Here is a 19,740-nt window from a genome sequence, read left to right on the forward strand (position 1 = left end):
TGCTGCAAAGTAAATAGTACAAGCCGGCACTATTTTAAAATAACAAACTCTTGATAGAAGAAACAAAAAACTACAACTAACACCACATACTCTTTACACCCCCGTGGAGGTGCTACTAGTTAGAGCGGCAAAGAGAATGACTGGGGGGGGCGAAGCCTAAGGGGAGCTATATGGACAGCTCTGCTGTGTGTTCTCTTTGCCACTTCCTGTAGGGGATGAGAATATCCCACAAGTAAGGATGAAGCCGTGGACCGGATACACCAATGTAGGAGAAAAGTTTAACACCTGCCAAAAAAGCAGCGTAAAGGTCAGTAACGCAGCCCCATTGATTCCTATGGGGAAACACATTTTATGTTTACACCTAACACCCTAACATGAACCCGGAGTCTAAACACCCCTAATTTAACACTTATTAACCGCTAATCTGCCGCTCGGACATCGCCGCCACCTACATTATACTTATTAACTCCTAATCTGCTGCCCCCAACATCGCCGACACCTACGTTATATTTATTAACCCCTAATCTCCCACCCCCAATGTCGCTGCCACCTACCTACATTTATTAACCCCTAATCTGCCGCCCCCAACATCGCCCCCACTATATTAAATTTACTAACCCCTAAACCCAAGTCTAACCCTAACACCCCTAACAAATTAATTAAAATAAATCTAAATAAAACTTATTAATAACTAAATAATTCCTATTTAAAACTAAATACATGTAAAATAAACCCTAAGCTAGCTACAATATAACTAATAGTTACATTGTATCTAGCTTAGGTTTTATTTTTATTTTACAGGCAAGTTTGCATTTATTTTAACTAGGTAAAATAGTTAGTAAATAGTTAACTATTTAATAACTACTTAAATAAAATAAATACAACTTGACCTGTAAAATAAAACCTAACCTGTCTTACACCAACACCTAACCCTACAATTAAATAAAATTCCCTAAATTAAATACAATTAACTAAATTCAAAACAATTAGCTAAATTACAAACAAACCCCCCCCACTAAATTACAGAAAATAAAAAACAAATTACAAGATCTTTAAACTAATTGCACCTAATCTAATAGCCCTATCAAAATAAAAAAGCCCACCCAAAATAAAAATAAAAACCTAGCCTAAACTAAACTACCAATAGCCCTTAAAAGGGCCTTTTGCGGGGCTTTGCCCCAAAGAAATCAGCTCTTTTACCTGTAAAAAAAATACAAACAACCCCCCAACTGTTAAACCCACCACCCACACAACCAACCCCCCAAATAAAACCCTAACTAAAAAAACCTAAGCTCCCCATTGCCCTGAAAAGGGCATTTGGATGGACATTGCCCTTAAAAGGGCATTTAGCTTTATTGTGGCCCAAAGCCCTAACCTAAAAAAAACAAACCAGCCAATACATCCTAACAATAACCCCCGAAGATCCACTTACCGGGAGAAGTCTTCTATCTTCATCCTTCCAACGCGGAGCGGCTCCATCTTCAAGACATCCGGCGCGGAGCATCCTCTTCCAACGACGACTACCCGACGAATGAAGGTACCTTTAAGTGACGTCATCCAAGTGACTATCAGCAAATCGGAATCTAAGGGACGCCATCTTGGATGACGTCACTTAAAGGTACCTTCATTCGTCGGGTAGTCGTCGTTGGAAGAGGATGCTCCGCGCCGGATGTCTTGAAGATGGAGACGATCCACGTCGGAAGGATGAAGATAGAAGATGCCGTCTGGGTGAAGACTTCTGCCCATCTGGAGGACCACTTCTGCCGGCTTCGTTGAGGACATCTTGCCACTTGGATGAAGACTTCTCCCGGTAAGTGGATCTTCAGGGGTTAGTGTTAGGTTTTTTTAAGGGTGTATTGGTGGGGGTTTTTTTTTTTTTTTTTTTTAAGGTTAGGGCTTTGGGCCACAATAGAGCTAAATGCCCTTTTAAGGGCAATGCCCATCCAAATGCCCTTTTCAGGGCAATGGGGAGCTTAGTCTTTTTAGTTAGGGTTTTATTTGGGGGGTTGGTTGTGTGGGTGGTGGGTTTTACTGTTCGGGGGGTTGTTTGTATTTTTTTTTTTTTTTTAAAAAGCTAAAAGAGCTGATTTCTTTGGGGCAATGCCCCACAAAAGGCCCTTTTAAGGGCTATTGGTAGTTTAGTTTAGGCTAGGGTTTTTTTATTTTGGCTGGGCTTTTTTTATTTTGATAGGGCTATTAGATTAGGTGTAATTAGTTTAAAGATCATATTAGTTTTTTATTTTCTGTAATTTAGAGTTTGTTTGTTTTTTGTAATTTAGCTAATTGTTTTGAATTTAGTTAATTGTATTTAATTTAGGGAATTTATTTAATTGTAGGGTTAGGTTAGGTGTTAGTGTAAGACAGGTTAGGTTTTATTTTACAGTTCAATTTGTATTTATTTAGCTAGGTAGTTATTAAATAGTTAATAACTATTTAGTAACTATTCTACCTAGTTAAAATAAAAACAAACTTGACTGTAAAATAAAAATAAACCCTAAGCTAGATACAAAGAAACTATTAGTTATATTGTAGCTAGCTTAGGGTTTATTTTATAGGTAAGTATTTAGTTTTAAATAGTAATTATTTAGGTAATGATAGTAATTTTTATTTAGATTTATTTTAATCATATTTAAGTTAGGGGGTGTTAGGGTTAGACTTAGATTTAGGGGTTAATAAATTAAATATAGTGGCGGCAGATTAGGGGTTAATAAATGTAGGTAGCGGCGATGTTAGGGACAGCAGATTAGGGGTTAATAATATAACTAATGATTGCGAGGCGGGAGTGCGGCAGTTTAGGGGTTAATATGTTTATTATAGTGGCGGCAATGTCCGGAGCAGCAGATTAAGGGTTAATAATTTAATTTTAGTGTTTGCTATGCGGGAGGGCCTCGGTTTAGGGGTTAATAGGTAGTTTATGGGTGTTAGTGTACTTTTTAGCACTTTAGTTATGAGTTTTATGCTACAGCATTGTAGTGTAAAACTCATAACTACTGACTTTAAAATGGGGCACGAATCTTGACGGGATAGGGTGTACCGCTCACTTTTTGGCCTCCCAGGACAAGCTTGTAATACCGGCACTATGGAAGTCCCATAGAAAAAAAAAAACAAAAAAAACAGAATTTATGTTTACCTGATAAATTTCTTTCTCCTACGGTGTATCCGGTCCACGGCTTCATCCTTACTTGTGGGATATTCTCTTCCCCTACAGGAAGTGGCAAAGAGAGCACACAGCAGAGCTGTCCATATAGCTCCCCTCAGGCTCCGCCCCCCAGTCATTCGACCGACGGTTAGGAGAAAAAGGAGAACCATAAGGTGCAGTGGTGACTGTAGTTTACAAAAAATAAATTTAAACCTGACCAAAATGCCAGGGCGGGCCGTGGACCGGATACACCGTAGGAGAAAGAAATTTATCAGGTAAACATAAATTCTGTTTTCTCCTACATTGGTGTATCCGGTCCACGGCTTCATCCTTACTTGTGGGAACCAATACCAAAGCTTTAGGACACGGATGAAGGGAGGGAACAAGTCAGGTAACCTAAACGGAAGGCACCACTGCTTGCAAAACCTCTCCCCCAAAAATAGCCTCCGAAGAAGCAAAAGTAATGAATTTGTAAAATTTGGCAAACGTATGCAGTGAAGACCAAGTCGCTGCCTTACAAATCTGTTCAACAGAAGCCTCATTCTTGGAAGCCCATGTGGAAGCCACAGCTCTAGTAGAGTGAGCTGTAATTCGTTCAGGAGGCTGCCTTCCAGCAGTCTCATAAGCCAACCGGATGATGCTTTTCAGCCAGAAAGACAGAGAGGTCGCAGTCGCCTTTTGACTTCTCCTCTTGCCAGAATAGACGACAAACAAGGACGATGTTTGTCTGAAGTCTTTAGTTGCTTTTAGATAAAACTTTAAAGCACGAACCCCATCAAGATGGTGTAACAGACGTTCCTTGTTAGAAACTGGATTAGGACACAGAGAAGGAACAACTATTTCCTGGTTGATATCCTTATTGGAAACCACTGTAACCAAACAGACAGAGCAGATATCTGTCCCTTAAAAGAACTAGCGCTTAGCACCGCTAGAAGGGACCCTAGCACCTTTGTGAAAATTCTCAGAGCAGTGGCCAATCCGAAGGGAAGAGCCACGAACTGGTAATCCGAATGGTTTCCATTTGGAATGATGGAACTCTCAGTAATTGGTCTAGGATCTTTAAATCCAGAATTGGCCCGAAAGTTCGTTTGCTACTTGTTCAGAGCGGCAAATAGAATGACTGGGGGGGCAGAGCCTGAGGGGAGCTATATGGACAGCTCTGCTGTGTACTCTCTTTGCCACTTCCTGTAGGGGAAGAGAATATCCCACAAGTAAGGATGAAGCCGTGGACCGGATACACCAATGTAGAAGAAAAGACTATACGCAATTTGTGTAAGTTGATTTGCAGTACGGCCAAAAAAAGTGTGCGGTGCCCCTAAATCTGCAAGACTCGTAATACCAGCGGTAGTAAAAAAGCAGCGTTATGAGGCTTAACGCTGCTTTTTTACTCATAACGCAAGACTCGTAATCTAGCCGATTGTTTCCTAACACGTGTATTGAAAAAAAGACTCATTTGTATTTAACTTTTCTGCATATGCACCATGCAATTGCTTGTCAGTTATCTTGTTTATTTATCAAACCAGATAAGTACGTTCCTAGACTAGGTGGGGTTTAGAGTTGTAGTGTAAAAGTGGTCAATCCCAGAAGTAAAAAAGGAAATTTATGCTTACCTGATAAATTTATTTATTCTACGATACGACGAGTCCACAGATTCATCCTTACTTGTGGGATATTATCCTCTTGCTAACAGGAAGTGGCAAAGAGCACCACAGCAGAGCTGTCTATATAGCTCCTCCCTTGACTCCACCCCCCAGTCATTCGACCGAAGGTATAGGAAGAAAAAAGAGAAACTAAAAAAAGGTGCAGAGGTGACTGAAGTTTGAAAACAAAAATATAATCTGTCTAAAATGACAGGTAGGGCCGTGGACTCGTCATATCGTAGAAGAAATCAATTTATCAGGTAAGCATAAATTTCCTTTTCTTCTACTAGATACATATATTTTTCACTTATATTTTTCACTCATTTTTACTCATTTTTTCTACAACTTCATCTAACATCTATATTTGACTATAGATCTCTCACTACCCATCAGCAACGTTGGAGGACACACCCACGGTTTAATACGAACATTCACATTTTACATTTTCCACCATTTTTTCACCATTTTTTGATTGACTTTATATTTGATTGACATTGTGAGTTTGGAATCGTTTTCTGGTTTATAACTTTGCTTATAAGTATTAATATTTGTATTTTTATTCAACTTCCCACACTTGTGTATCACTATCAAGGAGTGTCAAAACTCCCACTGTAATTCGCATCTCCCAGGAGATTTTATTATGTACTTTTGTTTTTAGAAGTTAGACATGGATCCGTGTTTCTAATTTTATTGTGTTATTGTGGTTTTATTGTGATATTTGTTTATGTTTAGCCTTTATCGAAGGTAATAAATTGTAAGATTTAGCCACAAGTTTGTTAGCCTTTTAAGCTCTTTTAGCGCTTACTCTCACCTTTTCGTATTACTTCTACTAGATACGACAAGTCCACGGATTCATCCTTACTTGTGGGATACAATACCAAAGCTACAGGACACGGATGAACGGGAGGGAAAAGACAGATACCTAAACAGAAGGCACCACTGCTTGAAGAACTTTTCTCCCAAAAATAGCCTCAGAAGAAGCTAAAGTATCAAATTTTTAAAATTTGGAAAAAGTATGAAGGGAGGTCCAAGTCGCAGCCTTACAAATCTGTTCAACAGAAGCATCGTTTTTAAAAGCCCATGAGGAAGCCACCGCTCTAGTAGAATGAGCTGTAATTTTTTCAGGAGGCTGCTGTCCAGCAGTCTCGTATGACAAACGGATGATGCTTTTCAGCCAAAAAGAAAGAGGTAGCCGTAGCTTTTTGACCCCTACGCTTTCCAGAATAAACTACAAATAAAGAAGATGTTTGATGGAAATCCTTGGTTGCTTGTAAGTAAAACTTCAAGGCACGTACCACGTCCAAGTTATGTAACAGACGTTCCTTCTTAGAAGAAGGATTAGGACATAGAGAAGGAACAACAATTTCCTGATTAATATTCTTATTTGAAACAACCTTAGGAAGGAATCCAGGTTTAGTGCGCAAAACCACCTTATCAGAATGGAATATAAGATAAGGCGAGTCGCATTGTAACGCAGAAAGCTCAGAAACTCTTCGAGCACAAGAGATGGCAACTAAAAACAGAACTTTCCAAGATAGAAGCTTAATATCTATGGAATGCATGGGTTCAAACGGAACCCCTTGAAGAACATTTAGAACTAAATTCAAACTCCATGGCGGAGCAACAGGTTTAAACACAGGCTTGATTCTAACTAAAGCCTGACAAAACGACTGAACGTCTGGGATATCCGCCAGACGCTTGTGTAGCAAGATTGACAAAGCAGAAATCTGTCCCTTTAAGGAACTAGCTGATAATCCCTTCCCCAATCCTTCTTGGAGAAAGGACAAAATCCTAGGAATCCTGATCTTACTCCATGAGTAGCCCTTGGATTCGCACCAATAAAGATATTTATGCCATATCTTATGGTAAATTTTCCTAGTGACAGGCTTTCGAGCCTGAATCAAGGTATCAATGACTGACTCAGAGAATCCCCGCTTAGATAAAATCAAGCGTTCAACCTCCGGGCAGTCAGCTGCAGAGAAATTATATTTGGATGTTGGAACGGACCTTGAATGAGAAGGTCCTGTCTCAGTGGCAGTTTCCACGGTGGAAGATGACATTTCCACTAGATCTGCATACCAAGTCCTGCGTGGCCACGCAGGTGCTATCAAGATTACCGAAGCCCTCTCCTGTTTGATTCTGGCAATCAGACGAGGTAGGAGAGGAAAAGGAGGAAACACATAAGCCAGGTTGAACGACAAAGGTACTGCTAGAGCATCTATCAGTACTGCTTGAGGATCCCTTGATCTGGACCCGTAACAAGGAAGTTTAGCATTCTGACGAGATGCCATCAGATCCAATTCCGGTGTGCCCCATTGATGAATCAATGCCGCAAACACCTCCGGATGGAGCTCCCACTCCCCCGGATGAAAAGTCTGACAACTTAGAAAATCCGCTTCCTAGTTCTCTACTCCTGGGATATAAATTGCTGATAGATGGCAAGAGTGAGTCTCTGCCCATTGAATTATCTTGGAAACCTCTCATCACTAGAGAACTCTTTGTTCCCCCTTGATGATTGATATATGCTACAGTCGTGAAATTGTCCGACTGGAATCTTATGAATTTGGCCGAAGCCAGCTGAGGCCACGATTGAAGCGCGTTGAATATTGCTCTCAGTTCCAGAATATTGATTGGAAGTAGGGACTCCTCCTGAGTCCAAACACCCTGAGCCTTCAGGGAATTCCAGACTGCACCCCAGCCCAAGAGGCTGGCGTCCGTCGTCACTATGACCCATGCTGGTCTGCGGAAGCACATTCCCTGGGACAGATGATCCTGTGACAACCACCAAAGAAGAGAGTCTCTGGTTTCTACATCCAGATTTATCTGAGGAGATAAATCTGCATAATCCCCATTCCACTGTCTGAGCATGCACAGTTGCAGTGGTCTGAGATGTAAGCGAGCAAACAGAACGATGTCCATTGCCGCTACCATTAATCCGATGACCTCCATACACTGCGCCACTGATGACCGAGGAGTGGACTGAAGTGCTTGGCAAGTAGTTAAGATCTTTGACTTTCTGACCTCTGTCAGAAGAATTTTCATGGCTACCGAGTCCTAAGAAAGGAACTCGTCAGTGGAACTAGTGAACTCTTTTGTATGTTCACCTTCCACCCGTGAGTTCTCAGAAAAGCCAACACAATGTCCGTGTGAGATTTGGCTAGCTGGTAAATTGACGCCTGAATCAAAATATCGTCCAGATAGGGCGCCACTGCTATGCCCCGCGGCCTTAGAACCGCCAGAAGGGACCCTAGTACCTTTGTGAAGATTCTGGGAGCTGTGGCCAACCCGAAAGGAAGAGACACAAACTGGTAGTGTTTGTCCAGGAAGGCGAACCTGAGAAACTGGTGATCTTTGTGGATAGGAATGTGAAGATACGCATCCTTTATGTCCACGGTAGTCATATATTGACTCTCCTGGATCATTGGTAAAATAGTTCGAATGGTCTCCATCTTGAATGATGGGACTGAGAAATTTGTTTAGGCATTTGAGATCTAAAATCGGTCTGAATGTTCCCTTTTTTTGGGAACCACAAACAGATTTGAGTAAAACCCCTGCCCCTGTTCTAGTTTTGGAACTGAGCAGATTACACCCATGGTATATAGGTCTTCAACACGGCGTAAGAACGCCTCTCTTTTTGTCTGGTCTACAGACAAACGTGACAGATGAAATCTTCCACTTGGGAGAAAATCCTTGAACTCTAGTCGATACCTCTGGGTCACGATTTCTAATGCCTGAACGTCCCTTGCCCAAGCCTGAGCAAAGAGAGAAAGTCTGCCTCCTACTAGATCCGGTCCCGGATCGGGGGTTGCCCCTTCATGCTGTCTTGGTAGCAGCAGCGGGCTTCTTGGCCTGTTTACCTTTATTCCAGGTCTAGTTAGGTCTCCAGACTGACTTGGATTGTGCAAAACTCCCCTCCTGCTTTGTGACGGAGGAGGAAGTAGAGGGTCCACCTTTAAAATTTTAAAAGAAACGAAAATTATTTTTTTTAGCCCTCTCATTTTAACTGTCTTGTCCTGAGGAAGGGCATGACCTTTACCTCCAGTAATGTCGGAAATAATCTCCTTTAGTTCAGGCCCGAATAGGGTCTTACCTTTAAAAGGAATAGCTAAAAGGTTAGATTTTGATGACACATCAGCAGACCAAGACTTAATCCATACCACTCTACGCGCTAAAATGGCAAAGCCTGCATTTTTTGCCGCCAATGTCTCCATTTGAAAAGCGGCATCGGTAATGAAAGAATTAGCTAGCTTGAGAGTCTTAATTCTATCCAAAATATCATCTAATGGGGTCTCAACCTTAAAATACTCCTCTAGAGCCTCAAATCAAAAAGCTGCCACAGTAGTTACTGGAACAATGCACGCTATAGGTTGTAGAAGAAAACCCTGATGAATAAACAACTTCTTTAACAGACCCTCTAATTTTTTATCCATAGGATCTTTGAAAGCACAACTGTCCTCAATAGGTATATTTGTACGCTTAGCTAGGGTAGAAATAGCTCCCTCCACCTTAGGGACCGTCTGCCAGGAATCCCTAATGGTGTCAGATATGGGAAACATTTTCTTAAAAGTAGGAGGGGGAGAGAACGGAATGCCTGGTCTATCCTATTCCTTAGTAACAATGTCCAAAATCCTTCTAGGGACTGGAAAAACAGTGTAAGTATTAACCTCTAGATATTTATCCATTTTACACAATTTCTCTGGTGGTATTACAATAGGGTCACAATCATCCAGAGTCGCTAAAACCTCCCAGAGTAACAAGCGGAGGTGTTCAAGCTTAAACTTAAAGACCATCACATCTGAGTCTGTTAGAGGGAACATCTTTCCGGAGTCTGAAAGCTCACCCTCGAAGTAAATCCGCCACCCCCAAATCAGAACACTGTGAGGGTACATCGGAGATGGCCAATAAAGCGTCAGAGGGCTCAGCATTTACTCTAATACCTGACCTACTGCGCTTACCCTGTAAACCTGGCAGTTTAGACAACACCTCTGTTAAAGGTTGTGAAACTTGGGGAGAAGTAGATGGCATAACCTGATTCTCTTCAGACTGAGAATCATCCTGAGACATACTTTTATCAGCTAAAATATGGTCTTTGCAATGTAAGGCCCTTTCAGTACATGAGGGACACATTTTAAATGGGGGTTCCACCATTGCTTCTAAACACATAGAGCATTGACTTTCCTCAATGTCAGACATGTTGAACAGGCTAGTAATAACCACAAAAAGACTTGAAAACACTTTATATAATGAAAAAAACAACAATCTGAAAAATGGTACTGCGCCTTTAAGAGAAAAAAAGCATACAATTTTTCCAAAACTGCCTTAAAAGGTTATAACACTCACAATTTTTCATATATGTGTCTAATCTGGCAGCCTAAGATTGCAGCACAAGGGACTATTAACCCTCTGTTATCAAAAAAAAAAAAACGTTATGCAAATAAACTATCAACCCCCTGCACCTCGCCACGCCCTCTGGCGTCTGAGAACTACACTCTCACTTCGATAAGGCTATCTCTTCAGTTGAGGCCCACCGGAGCTGGAGCTTGCTGCCTCTATGTGAAATACAACTGCGCATCTAAGGCGCAAAATTAGGCCCTGCCCATCACATACAATGTCTCAGCCTAGTGAAAAAAATGCTCCAAAGCATTATAGGAACTAGCCATGTGGGTTTCATATACCCAGTACAATTTGTCAGCCATGTGAAATCCTCCAGTGCCATCAAACACACAAACGTTAGATCAGGAAAAAAAAACGTTATTTGCCCCTGCACATAAATCGTTTGCACACAAACATTATGCAACCAGTGTCTTTTAAATTATAGCCCATAATATAACAGGTCCCAGTAACATCATTTCCTGTGGATTACTGCTTACCCCTTCCCTCATGGGAACTATGTCAGCCGGTTCTGAAATACCACAGTCTCTTCAGAAAAAAATGACTGAACATACCTCAATGCTTGTAGCATGAAGACCGTTCCCCACACTGAAACTTCTCAAGTACTCCTCAGCCATTCTGTGGGAACTCCTCTGGCTCTTAGTAACCACTGCTAAGATCATCAACCTCCAGGCAGAAATCTTCCATTTGCTGCCTGAGGAAAATAGCACTCACCGGTACCATTTAAAATATAAAAGTCTTGCTTGAAGAAAATAAAAACTATCATTTTATCACCTCTTTCACTTTACCTCTTCCTATTACTTAGTATAGGCAAAGAGAATGACTGGGGGGTGGAGTCAAGGGAGGAGCTATATAGACAGCTCTGCTGTGGTGCTCTTTGCCACTTCCTGTTAGCAGGAGGATAATATCCCACAAGGATGAATCCGTGGACTCGTCGTATCTAGTAGAAGAAAAGGCTAAAGCACATATACCGACCAAGAGTATTATTTTTACTTTTATGCCCCTTTAAAATAGCAGTATTGGCTGTACACAAATTTCCTGTTAGCTTTAAGGTAAAGAGAGAATGCATTAAGCAAAAAATATATAAATAAGTAAAGTCTGCAATATACTTTCAATATTTATTTTGTCCCCTTTTTCTGAAATAGTGAGCATTTCAGCTCCTGTTAGAAATGGAAGTGCAGAACATTGTTATATTCCACACAGCCATTGGCTGCACACTCTAGTGACCTATTTATAACTAACTGGCCACAGCAGATAAGGTAACCTAAGTTACAAGATGGCAGCTCCCATTGTTATATAGACACTAAAACTTGGCACTTATTTTGTCAATATTTAAACAGCTAATGAAACTTCATCTACATGTTATTCTCAGACTAATCTTTTCTTTGAACGCATCATTCTATCTAGCATTTATTTAGTGTTTAATGTCCCTTTTAATGTAAACTTATACAGCTGATCATATTTGTACTTCTGACTAATGCTCATTGGCCGACAAGCAATTCCTGCTAATACTCTGAGCAGTAACAATTCAATAAATGAGTAGTAGGAAGTGCAGAGCTGGAACTGGTATATTAGTTTAAATTCAAATAGCTTTAAACTTTATATTTATTGTTCAACATTTAAATTCTCCTTTTGCATATGGATTATAAATCATACAAACCCCCTTTAAATTTAACCCCTTTTACTATAAAACACCTTTTAAATGGGGGGGTTTTCCATTATAAAAAAAAAAGCTCTTTAATATGAATCATTTTAATTTGGAGTCCAGTGTCCCTTTAGACTGGTTTCTGTTTTTCAAAGTTTTGGTCGACCGTGTGATCTATGCTCTGGACTTCAGAGGAGCTGATGTTTCATATTAAAAAGGACTCATACATCCTTGTAGGAAACCTAACATGCATAATACAGGATAATCTAATAGAAGATTTTATGACATGCATGAATTTTTTTCAAAAGAACCAGGTCTAATCGGCTGCACTGACAATGCAGGTGCATTGCCGTTTTTGTATTCTACAGAATCTTGGAAATTAAAGGGCCGATATAGTCAAAACATTACTGGCTCTAATCCGTTAGACATGTAATTTTAAGGAGCATAGACTAATGTGTGTTTAACCCCCTGCAAATGCTGTTGTGCAAACACTGCTGATCTAATCCCCAGTGTTATTTGCAAAACAGATGAGGAACTAGAACTGCTTAGTGGATCAGATAAACACAGTAGTTTAGGGTCGACAGTCTTACAATTACATGCTGGAACGGATTTGAGCGTGTAACATTTTCACTATAATGGCCCTTTAAGGATAACTGAAGCAGACACAGGAAATTCTGTATATGCGTTTTACACAAAATTAGATCAAGGATTAATTTAAAAGGGTCAGCGAACAATGTGTAATATAAATCACTTAATTATGCATAGTAAAATAACTTTATAATGTACTTTGTTTATTTTGCCCCCTTTTCTTGTAATTTATGTCTGAACATTGTGGCTTTTGCAGCCCTGAAAACTGAAAGACCACATGGTAAGCTTCACAAGCTTGCACATACCTCTCCCTAATTTGCAGTTTCTTATCTTATTGTTTCTGATGAAGCCAAACAATGAACAGTGCCAAACCCTATCCTATGCTTAGTTTCAGTTCTCCAGGCCGGATTTCTGTTTGGAAATAAAATAGAAAATCTTCCTGGAAGGCATAATATAGTCCATATTTGCAGGTAAATATTTGCCCATACTGACATGTAATTCACTTCTCAAAATATGTGAGGATTATTTGTTCCTCCTTATTTGTTACAACAACAAAGTATTATGCACATTCACAGTGATCCAAATGCTGCTGAATAATATATTACTCATTACAGCTGCTCAGTGAAGGTAACAAAGTGTGAATCAGCATTTGCAAGGAGCATCTGTAATGAAGCCTGGTAGAGCACGCTATCTTTGTTATACTGAGCATACACTGTAATACAACAGATATTCTGCACATTGCGAGTCCAGCAAACTAGGGTTGAGAGAAACTCCAGCTCAATGAAGCTACTGTCCACATTTTCAGAATAACTTCATAAGAGCTCAGATAAAATGTACACTGTAAAATAATAATAATACAATTTAGATTTTTCATTTACCATCATTTAAATGGATTTGTGGAGTTATTTGTATTGAATATAAAAGCATGGCTGTAAAATAATACCAACATTTAAATAATGTTAGAATCCGTCATTTTCTTTTGCATAAACTCCCCTGGATTCTGTGGCGTACAATGACATACAGAGCAGACTTATTACCTCACCTCTACAAGCTTCATCAATGGTACAGGATTAAAGAAATGAAGACCTCCAAACCGGTCCTGCCTGGTTGTGCAGTTAGCGATTTCTGTAATCGGCAATGATGAAGTATTGCTGGCAAATATTGTATGTCTGAAAAAAAAACAAAAGTTACATAGCTGCAAGCAACCATACCTCTTAAATGCATGTACTGTGAACTTGCTCATTGCTTGAAATACTCCTTTTTAAATTGCATAAATATATATATATAAATATATATATATATATATATATATATATATATATATATATATATATATATATATATATATATATATATATATATATATACACACATACACACATATATACTTTAAAAATCCAATAGACCTCTCTCTGGTCCAGGAGACATTCTCGGATATATGACATGTGTTGTGTTACATGTTATATTAAACCAAATGTTCTATTCGCTCTCTGTTGTAGATGAGCTGAATCTATCACCCTGTTTAATGTTTCTGCATGTTTTGCATATTCTTCCATTGTATTTATAGCAACCTAGTCTTCTAGGAAGCCAAGAACTGTTTATTTTGATGTAGCATTGATAGGGAAAGGATGTTCCTTAGGGTTTTAGCTTTTCTTGTAAAAAAGTTACATCCTCTGGATATAATATTTCTAAGTTGATTAAAAGTGTGAGATATACATATACATATACATATATATATATATATATATATATATATATATATATATATATATATATATATATATATATATATATATATATATATATATATATATATATATATATATATATATATATATACTAAATATAGGGGGTGTGAGAGAGTAGGTAATATTGCTAATTTGCTTTAAATGGTGCCACCCTTATAGTAAATATAAAATATAAAAGAAAGATAGAAAAAAATACCAGGGTATATAAGATTACCCTAGAACAGCAAGGGAATAAACGGCACACATAGAAGACTTTCAAAAATTTATTTATAATAATTTCCCAAAAATACACTTAAGTATATAGCGATATCTTATCTGTCAATATCAGTTACCACTAAAGACAGCAAAATCTAAAACATTTTAAGTGCACTTAGACCTAATACTTTCCCTATGCTATAAATTACAAAAAGACATCATAAACAATAAGGGGTTAACCAGAAAACTCATGTTTATAACGAATGTTACATAGAATCTAATGTTTATAGGACATTTATAGTAAGTAGGCAAAATACATGTTAAACATATGGCTGCAGTCCAAACAGAGGTGAACTATATTATGTATCAAAAAGCGCTTGTTTTTCCTCTTTATATATACCAGGGAATCTTCTCTTAAGGCAAATAAATGTGCCGCAAGTAGTACTGCTGGATAAAGAGTCTCTAGCAAGTGTAATAATTCAGTTGGAAAACACAGCATATACTTAGCTTAAGTCCTCCGGTTTTTGTTGTTTCCACTTGTCTTCTGCTTGCAAGCACCTGTGATGATTACTTGGCGTGTGACATCAGCAATAGTGGGAGTGGTCTCTCGTCACCAGGGACTATGAGTGGCTATAGACAGAAGGATCCATTTGAATCAATTTTGCATTGTAAGTTTTGCCAAGAACTTTGACAAATGACTGTATCGCAAAGTTATGTATATGTTCACCTATCGTATAGGCACATCTTCCATTGCACTCCAATAGCACACTCCTCAAAACCACTTACTCCACTGTCGGAGTCACACCTGAAAGATTCGTAGCTCACTTTAAAGGTACAGCTGCATGTATAGAGCCAAAAATGTCTCTGAAGAAACAAAAGATTCAGGGAATAGGCCTGGACAGGTGCACTAGAAATCCTGGCCCACGGTACATTCGACAGGTACCTGGGTTCTCATAAACACATAGTGCCAACGCACGTTTCTCCCCCACCTCCAGTATGTGTTACAGGGGATCATCAGGGCATGTAGAGTCCTCAGTGGACTTCCTCTTTTATGCAGATACCTAATTGCTTACAGGTGTTTTTTCCCAAGTATCCTTGCAACACCTTAAAGCTGTATCACTTTTAACCCTGTATTTCAAAAAAGCCTCTCAAAACTCAAAATTGTGTTAGAAAGTAATAGGTAAATATGTTTTGGTTCAACCTAATTCCTGGTTACCCCCAATACTTTCAAATACACAAAAGAAGAGATAGAAATTACCCTCTTAAACTGGCGCACACTTCAAACAGATGTTTATTATATTTAAAAAAAATGAAAATTTATAAAAAGTGGACAAATTCAAGCTTATCGTTTAAACCTTTTGGGAATCTAGTTCCCAGTCTGTAGATCCATTTCGCCTCTTTTTGCAGGAGGACCCTATCATTATTTCCACCACGTCCATTTGTGATGCCTTTATCTATTATGATAAATTTCAATGAATCTACATTTTTATTGTGTACATTACAAAAATGCCTGGCAACATTAGTTTCTCTGGAGTGGAGAATATCGTCCCTGTGCTCCTGTACTCGGTCCTTCACCAATCTTTTCGTTTTTCCAACATAGAAAGCCGGACAGGAGCACCGCAGAAGATATATCACCCCCTCCGATTTGCAGTTAAAGAAGAATCTTATATCAAAGATCTTTCCATCCTGGACAGAGAATTGTTTAGTGCTATCCATGTGGGCACAGTATACACAGTGCCCACATGGAAAGCTACCCTTAATACCTCTGTCCTTTCTCAGCCAATCAGAGGCCGAAGGGCCCCTTGAGAATTGGCTCCTCACCAGTTTGTCCTTTAAACTTTGTGCTTTTCTAGCTGTTAGCAAAGGTGTATCCCCCATCACACTGTTCACTTTTTCATCAAGGGATAGGATGTGCCAATTTTTCTTGAAAACTGACCTTAGACTCTCCCATTGATTATTAAAATTAGAGATAAATCTAATTTTATTAGTTTCATTTTTAGAATTATTGCGATATAGTAAGTCATCCCTGGACATATTTCTTGCTTTCCAGAGAGATTTCTTGAGGCACTTGTTAGAATAACCTCTTTTTAGGAATCTCTCTTTCATTAGGGCTGCATGAGTGTCAAACTTGGAGAGAGAAGAAAAACGAAAAGGTTGGAAAAACGAAAAGATTGGTGAAGGACCGAGTACAGGAGCACAGGGACGATATTCTCCACTCCAGAGAAACTAATGTTGCCAGGCATTTTTGTAATGTACACAATAAAAATGTAGATTCATTGAAATTTATCATAATAGATAAAGGCATCACAAATGGACGTGGTGGAAATAATGATAGGGTCCTCCTGCAAAAAGAGGCGAAATGGATCTACAGACTGGGAACTAGATTCCCAAAAGGTTTAAACGATAAGCTTGAATTTCTCCACTTTTTATAAATTTTCATTTTTTTTAAATATAATAAACATCTGTTTGAAGTGTGCGCCAGTTTAAGAGGGTAATTTCTATCTCTTCTTTTGTGTATTTGAAAGTATTGGGGGTAACCAGGAATTAGGTTGAACCAAAACATATTTACCTATTACTTTCTAACACAATTTTGAGTTTTGAGAGGCTTTTTTGAAATACAGGGTTAAAAGTGATACAGCTTTAAGGTGTTGCAAGGATACTTGGGAAAAAACACCTGTAAGCAATTAGGTATCTGCATAAAAGAGGAAGTCCACTGAGGACTCTACATGCCCTGATGATCCCCTGTAACACATACTGGAGGTGGGGGAGAAACGTGCGTTGGCACTATGTGTTTATGAGAACCCAGGTACCTGTCGAATGTACCGTGGGCCAGGATTTCTAGTGCACCTGTCCAGGCCTATTCCCTGAATCTTTTGTTTCTTCAGAGACATTTTTGGCTCTATACATGCAGCTGTACCTTTAAAGTGAGCTACGAATCTTTCAGGTGTGACTCCGACAGTGGAGTAAGTGGTTTTGAGGAGTGTGCTATTGGAGTGCAATGGAAGATGTGCCTATACGATAGGTGAACATATACATAACTTTGCGATACAGTCATTTGTCAAAGTTCTTGGCAAAACTTACAATGCAAAATTGATTCAAATGGATCCTTCTGTCTATAGCCACTCATAGTCCCTGGTGACGAGAGACCACTCCCACTATTGCTGATGTCACACGCCAAGTAATCATCACAGGTGCTTGCAAGCAGAAGACAAGTGGAAACAACAAAAACCGGAGGACTTAAGCTAAGTATATGCTGTGTTTTCCAACTGAATTATTACACTTGCTAGAGACTCTTTATCCAGCAGTACTACTTGCGGCACATTTATTTGCCTTAAGAGAAGATTCCCTGGTATATATAAAGAGGAAAAACAAGCGCTTTTTGATACATAATATAGTTCACCTCTGTTTGGACTGCAGCCATATGTTTAACATGTATTTTGCCTACTTACTATAAATGTCCTATAAACATTAGATTCTATGTAACATTCGTTATAAACATGAGTTTTCTGGTTAACCCCTTATTGTTTATGATGTCTTTTTGTAATTTATAGCATAGGGAAAGTATTAGGTCTAAGTGCACTTAAAATGTTTTAGATTTTGCTGTCTTTAGTGGTAACTGATATTGACAGATAAGATATCGCTATATACTTAAGTGTATTTTTGGGAAATTATTATAAATAAATTTTTGAAAGTCTTCTATGTGTGCCGTTTATTCCCTTGCTGTTCTAGGGTAATCTTATATACCCTGGTATTTTTTTCTATCTTTCTTTTATATTATATATATATATATATATATATATATATATATATATATATATATATATATATATATATATATATATATATACATATACATATATATACATATACATATACACACACACACACACATATATATATATAAAATATTATTTTAAGAACACTTTCCCTTTAACATGTTTAGACAATACAATAGCAATACTAATTTTTTATTTTTTTATTACATCCAATCATTTACAGTCTATGTTGAACTAAAAAGTATATTTCAGGATCTTTTCAAACAAATCGTCAGACGAGATGGGACAGGTATCAATATAATGTTGAAAACAACATGTATGCTTTTACCTGATAAAATTCATTCATCTTTCATAGTGGGGAGAATCCAGAAGCCATTACTCCTGGGATTCAACTCCTGGCCACTAGGAGGAGGCAAAGATACCCAAACATTCCACAAGGTTTTAATCCCTGTCACCTCTCTGGTAACCAACCCTAATTTATAGCCGAGAAAAGGAGAAAAAGTAGGAAAGGACAAAAGCAGGACAAACAAGGTGTACATTAAAACTGCCACCAGTTGAAAAAAATATAGCAGGGCGGGTCTCGTACCACAGTTAAAGAAATCAGTTAAGCATAACTTTTTTTTTCTCATTCGTAAAAGTGGTGAGAGTTCACGAGCCATTACTCCTGGGATCTAATACCAAAGCTGTGGAATCCACGAGTAAGTAGGTGGGGGGAAAATTAAGGCAGGCTCCTATTTAGCAGCCACTAAAGCCTATAGTATTTTCCTGCCAAAAGCTGCCTCAAAAGGAAGCCATACATAATGACTGCTCTAACCATAAAGCTAACGTAACAATTATATTCTTCTGACTCACATAAACTAATGAAATGAGCAAAAATGTTTTTTTTTTTTTTTTTAAATCCTATGTAGGATGTGAATACAATTGAAGTGCTTTATCAAAAGTAAAATGCACACAAAGAAAAACCTAAAAAATTTGCTTCACGGTATTTACCCATAATATGTCTAGGTAACAGTGGTGGTGTAAGTCTGTTAAATGTAATATGTCCCCTCTGGCTATGCTGTACCTGAGACAGTGTACCTGCTAATAGCCAGTGGGCTATGTGAGTGCAAAGAGTTGTTCCTTACTTGCATCCATTCTACCAGTGCTTACCAAGCTGCAGAACACCTGCTTCCAGTAGAGAGCCTATCCAGAGCTGTGCAAGCATCAACAGAGGCTATCACAAAAGAGTGTAACAATGACCTGACAGGAGGCTAAAAAACAAGTCCCTGCAACACCAGTGGCAAACTTGTAACTGACTCCCAGAAGGTGTTTTTCTGTCATTACCAACTGCGACATGCTCCCCACTCTTCTGTTCCTGGCTCTGTGAGATGAAAATAGGTGTCTCACATCAGTCTTAGAAACCCTTTCAACAAAAAACCTGGAGCACCTCTATTCTACCTTACTCCTGTGGAGGCAAAGATAAGACTGGGATATTAAAAGGGACAGTCTAGTCAAAAATAAACTATCATAATTAAGATAGGCCATGTAATTTTAAACAACTTTCCAATTTACTTTTATCATTAATTTTACTTTGTTCTCTTGGTATTCTTAGTTAAACCTAGGTAGCTATATGCTATGA

At 38.6% G+C, this 19,740-nt stretch overlaps 1 protein-coding gene across 1 annotated transcript in view; it reads right to left on the reverse strand.

Annotated features, from left to right (window-relative positions):
• The window catches only part of LOC128644246 (hydroxyacyl-coenzyme A dehydrogenase, mitochondrial-like), a 94,185-nt gene that overhangs the window by 34,079 nt on the left and 40,366 nt on the right, over positions 1–19,740 (reverse strand). Inside the window, exon 4 of the mRNA XM_053696928.1 lies at positions 13,446–13,572. Coding sequence (XP_053552903.1) covers positions 13,446–13,572 — 127 coding nt within the window. The remainder of the gene's footprint in view (positions 1–13,445; positions 13,573–19,740) is intronic.

Source organism: Bombina bombina, unplaced genomic scaffold (assembly GCF_027579735.1).
Source record: "Bombina bombina isolate aBomBom1 unplaced genomic scaffold, aBomBom1.pri scaffold_660, whole genome shotgun sequence".
Lineage (NCBI taxonomy): Eukaryota > Metazoa > Chordata > Amphibia > Anura > Bombinatoridae > Bombina > Bombina bombina.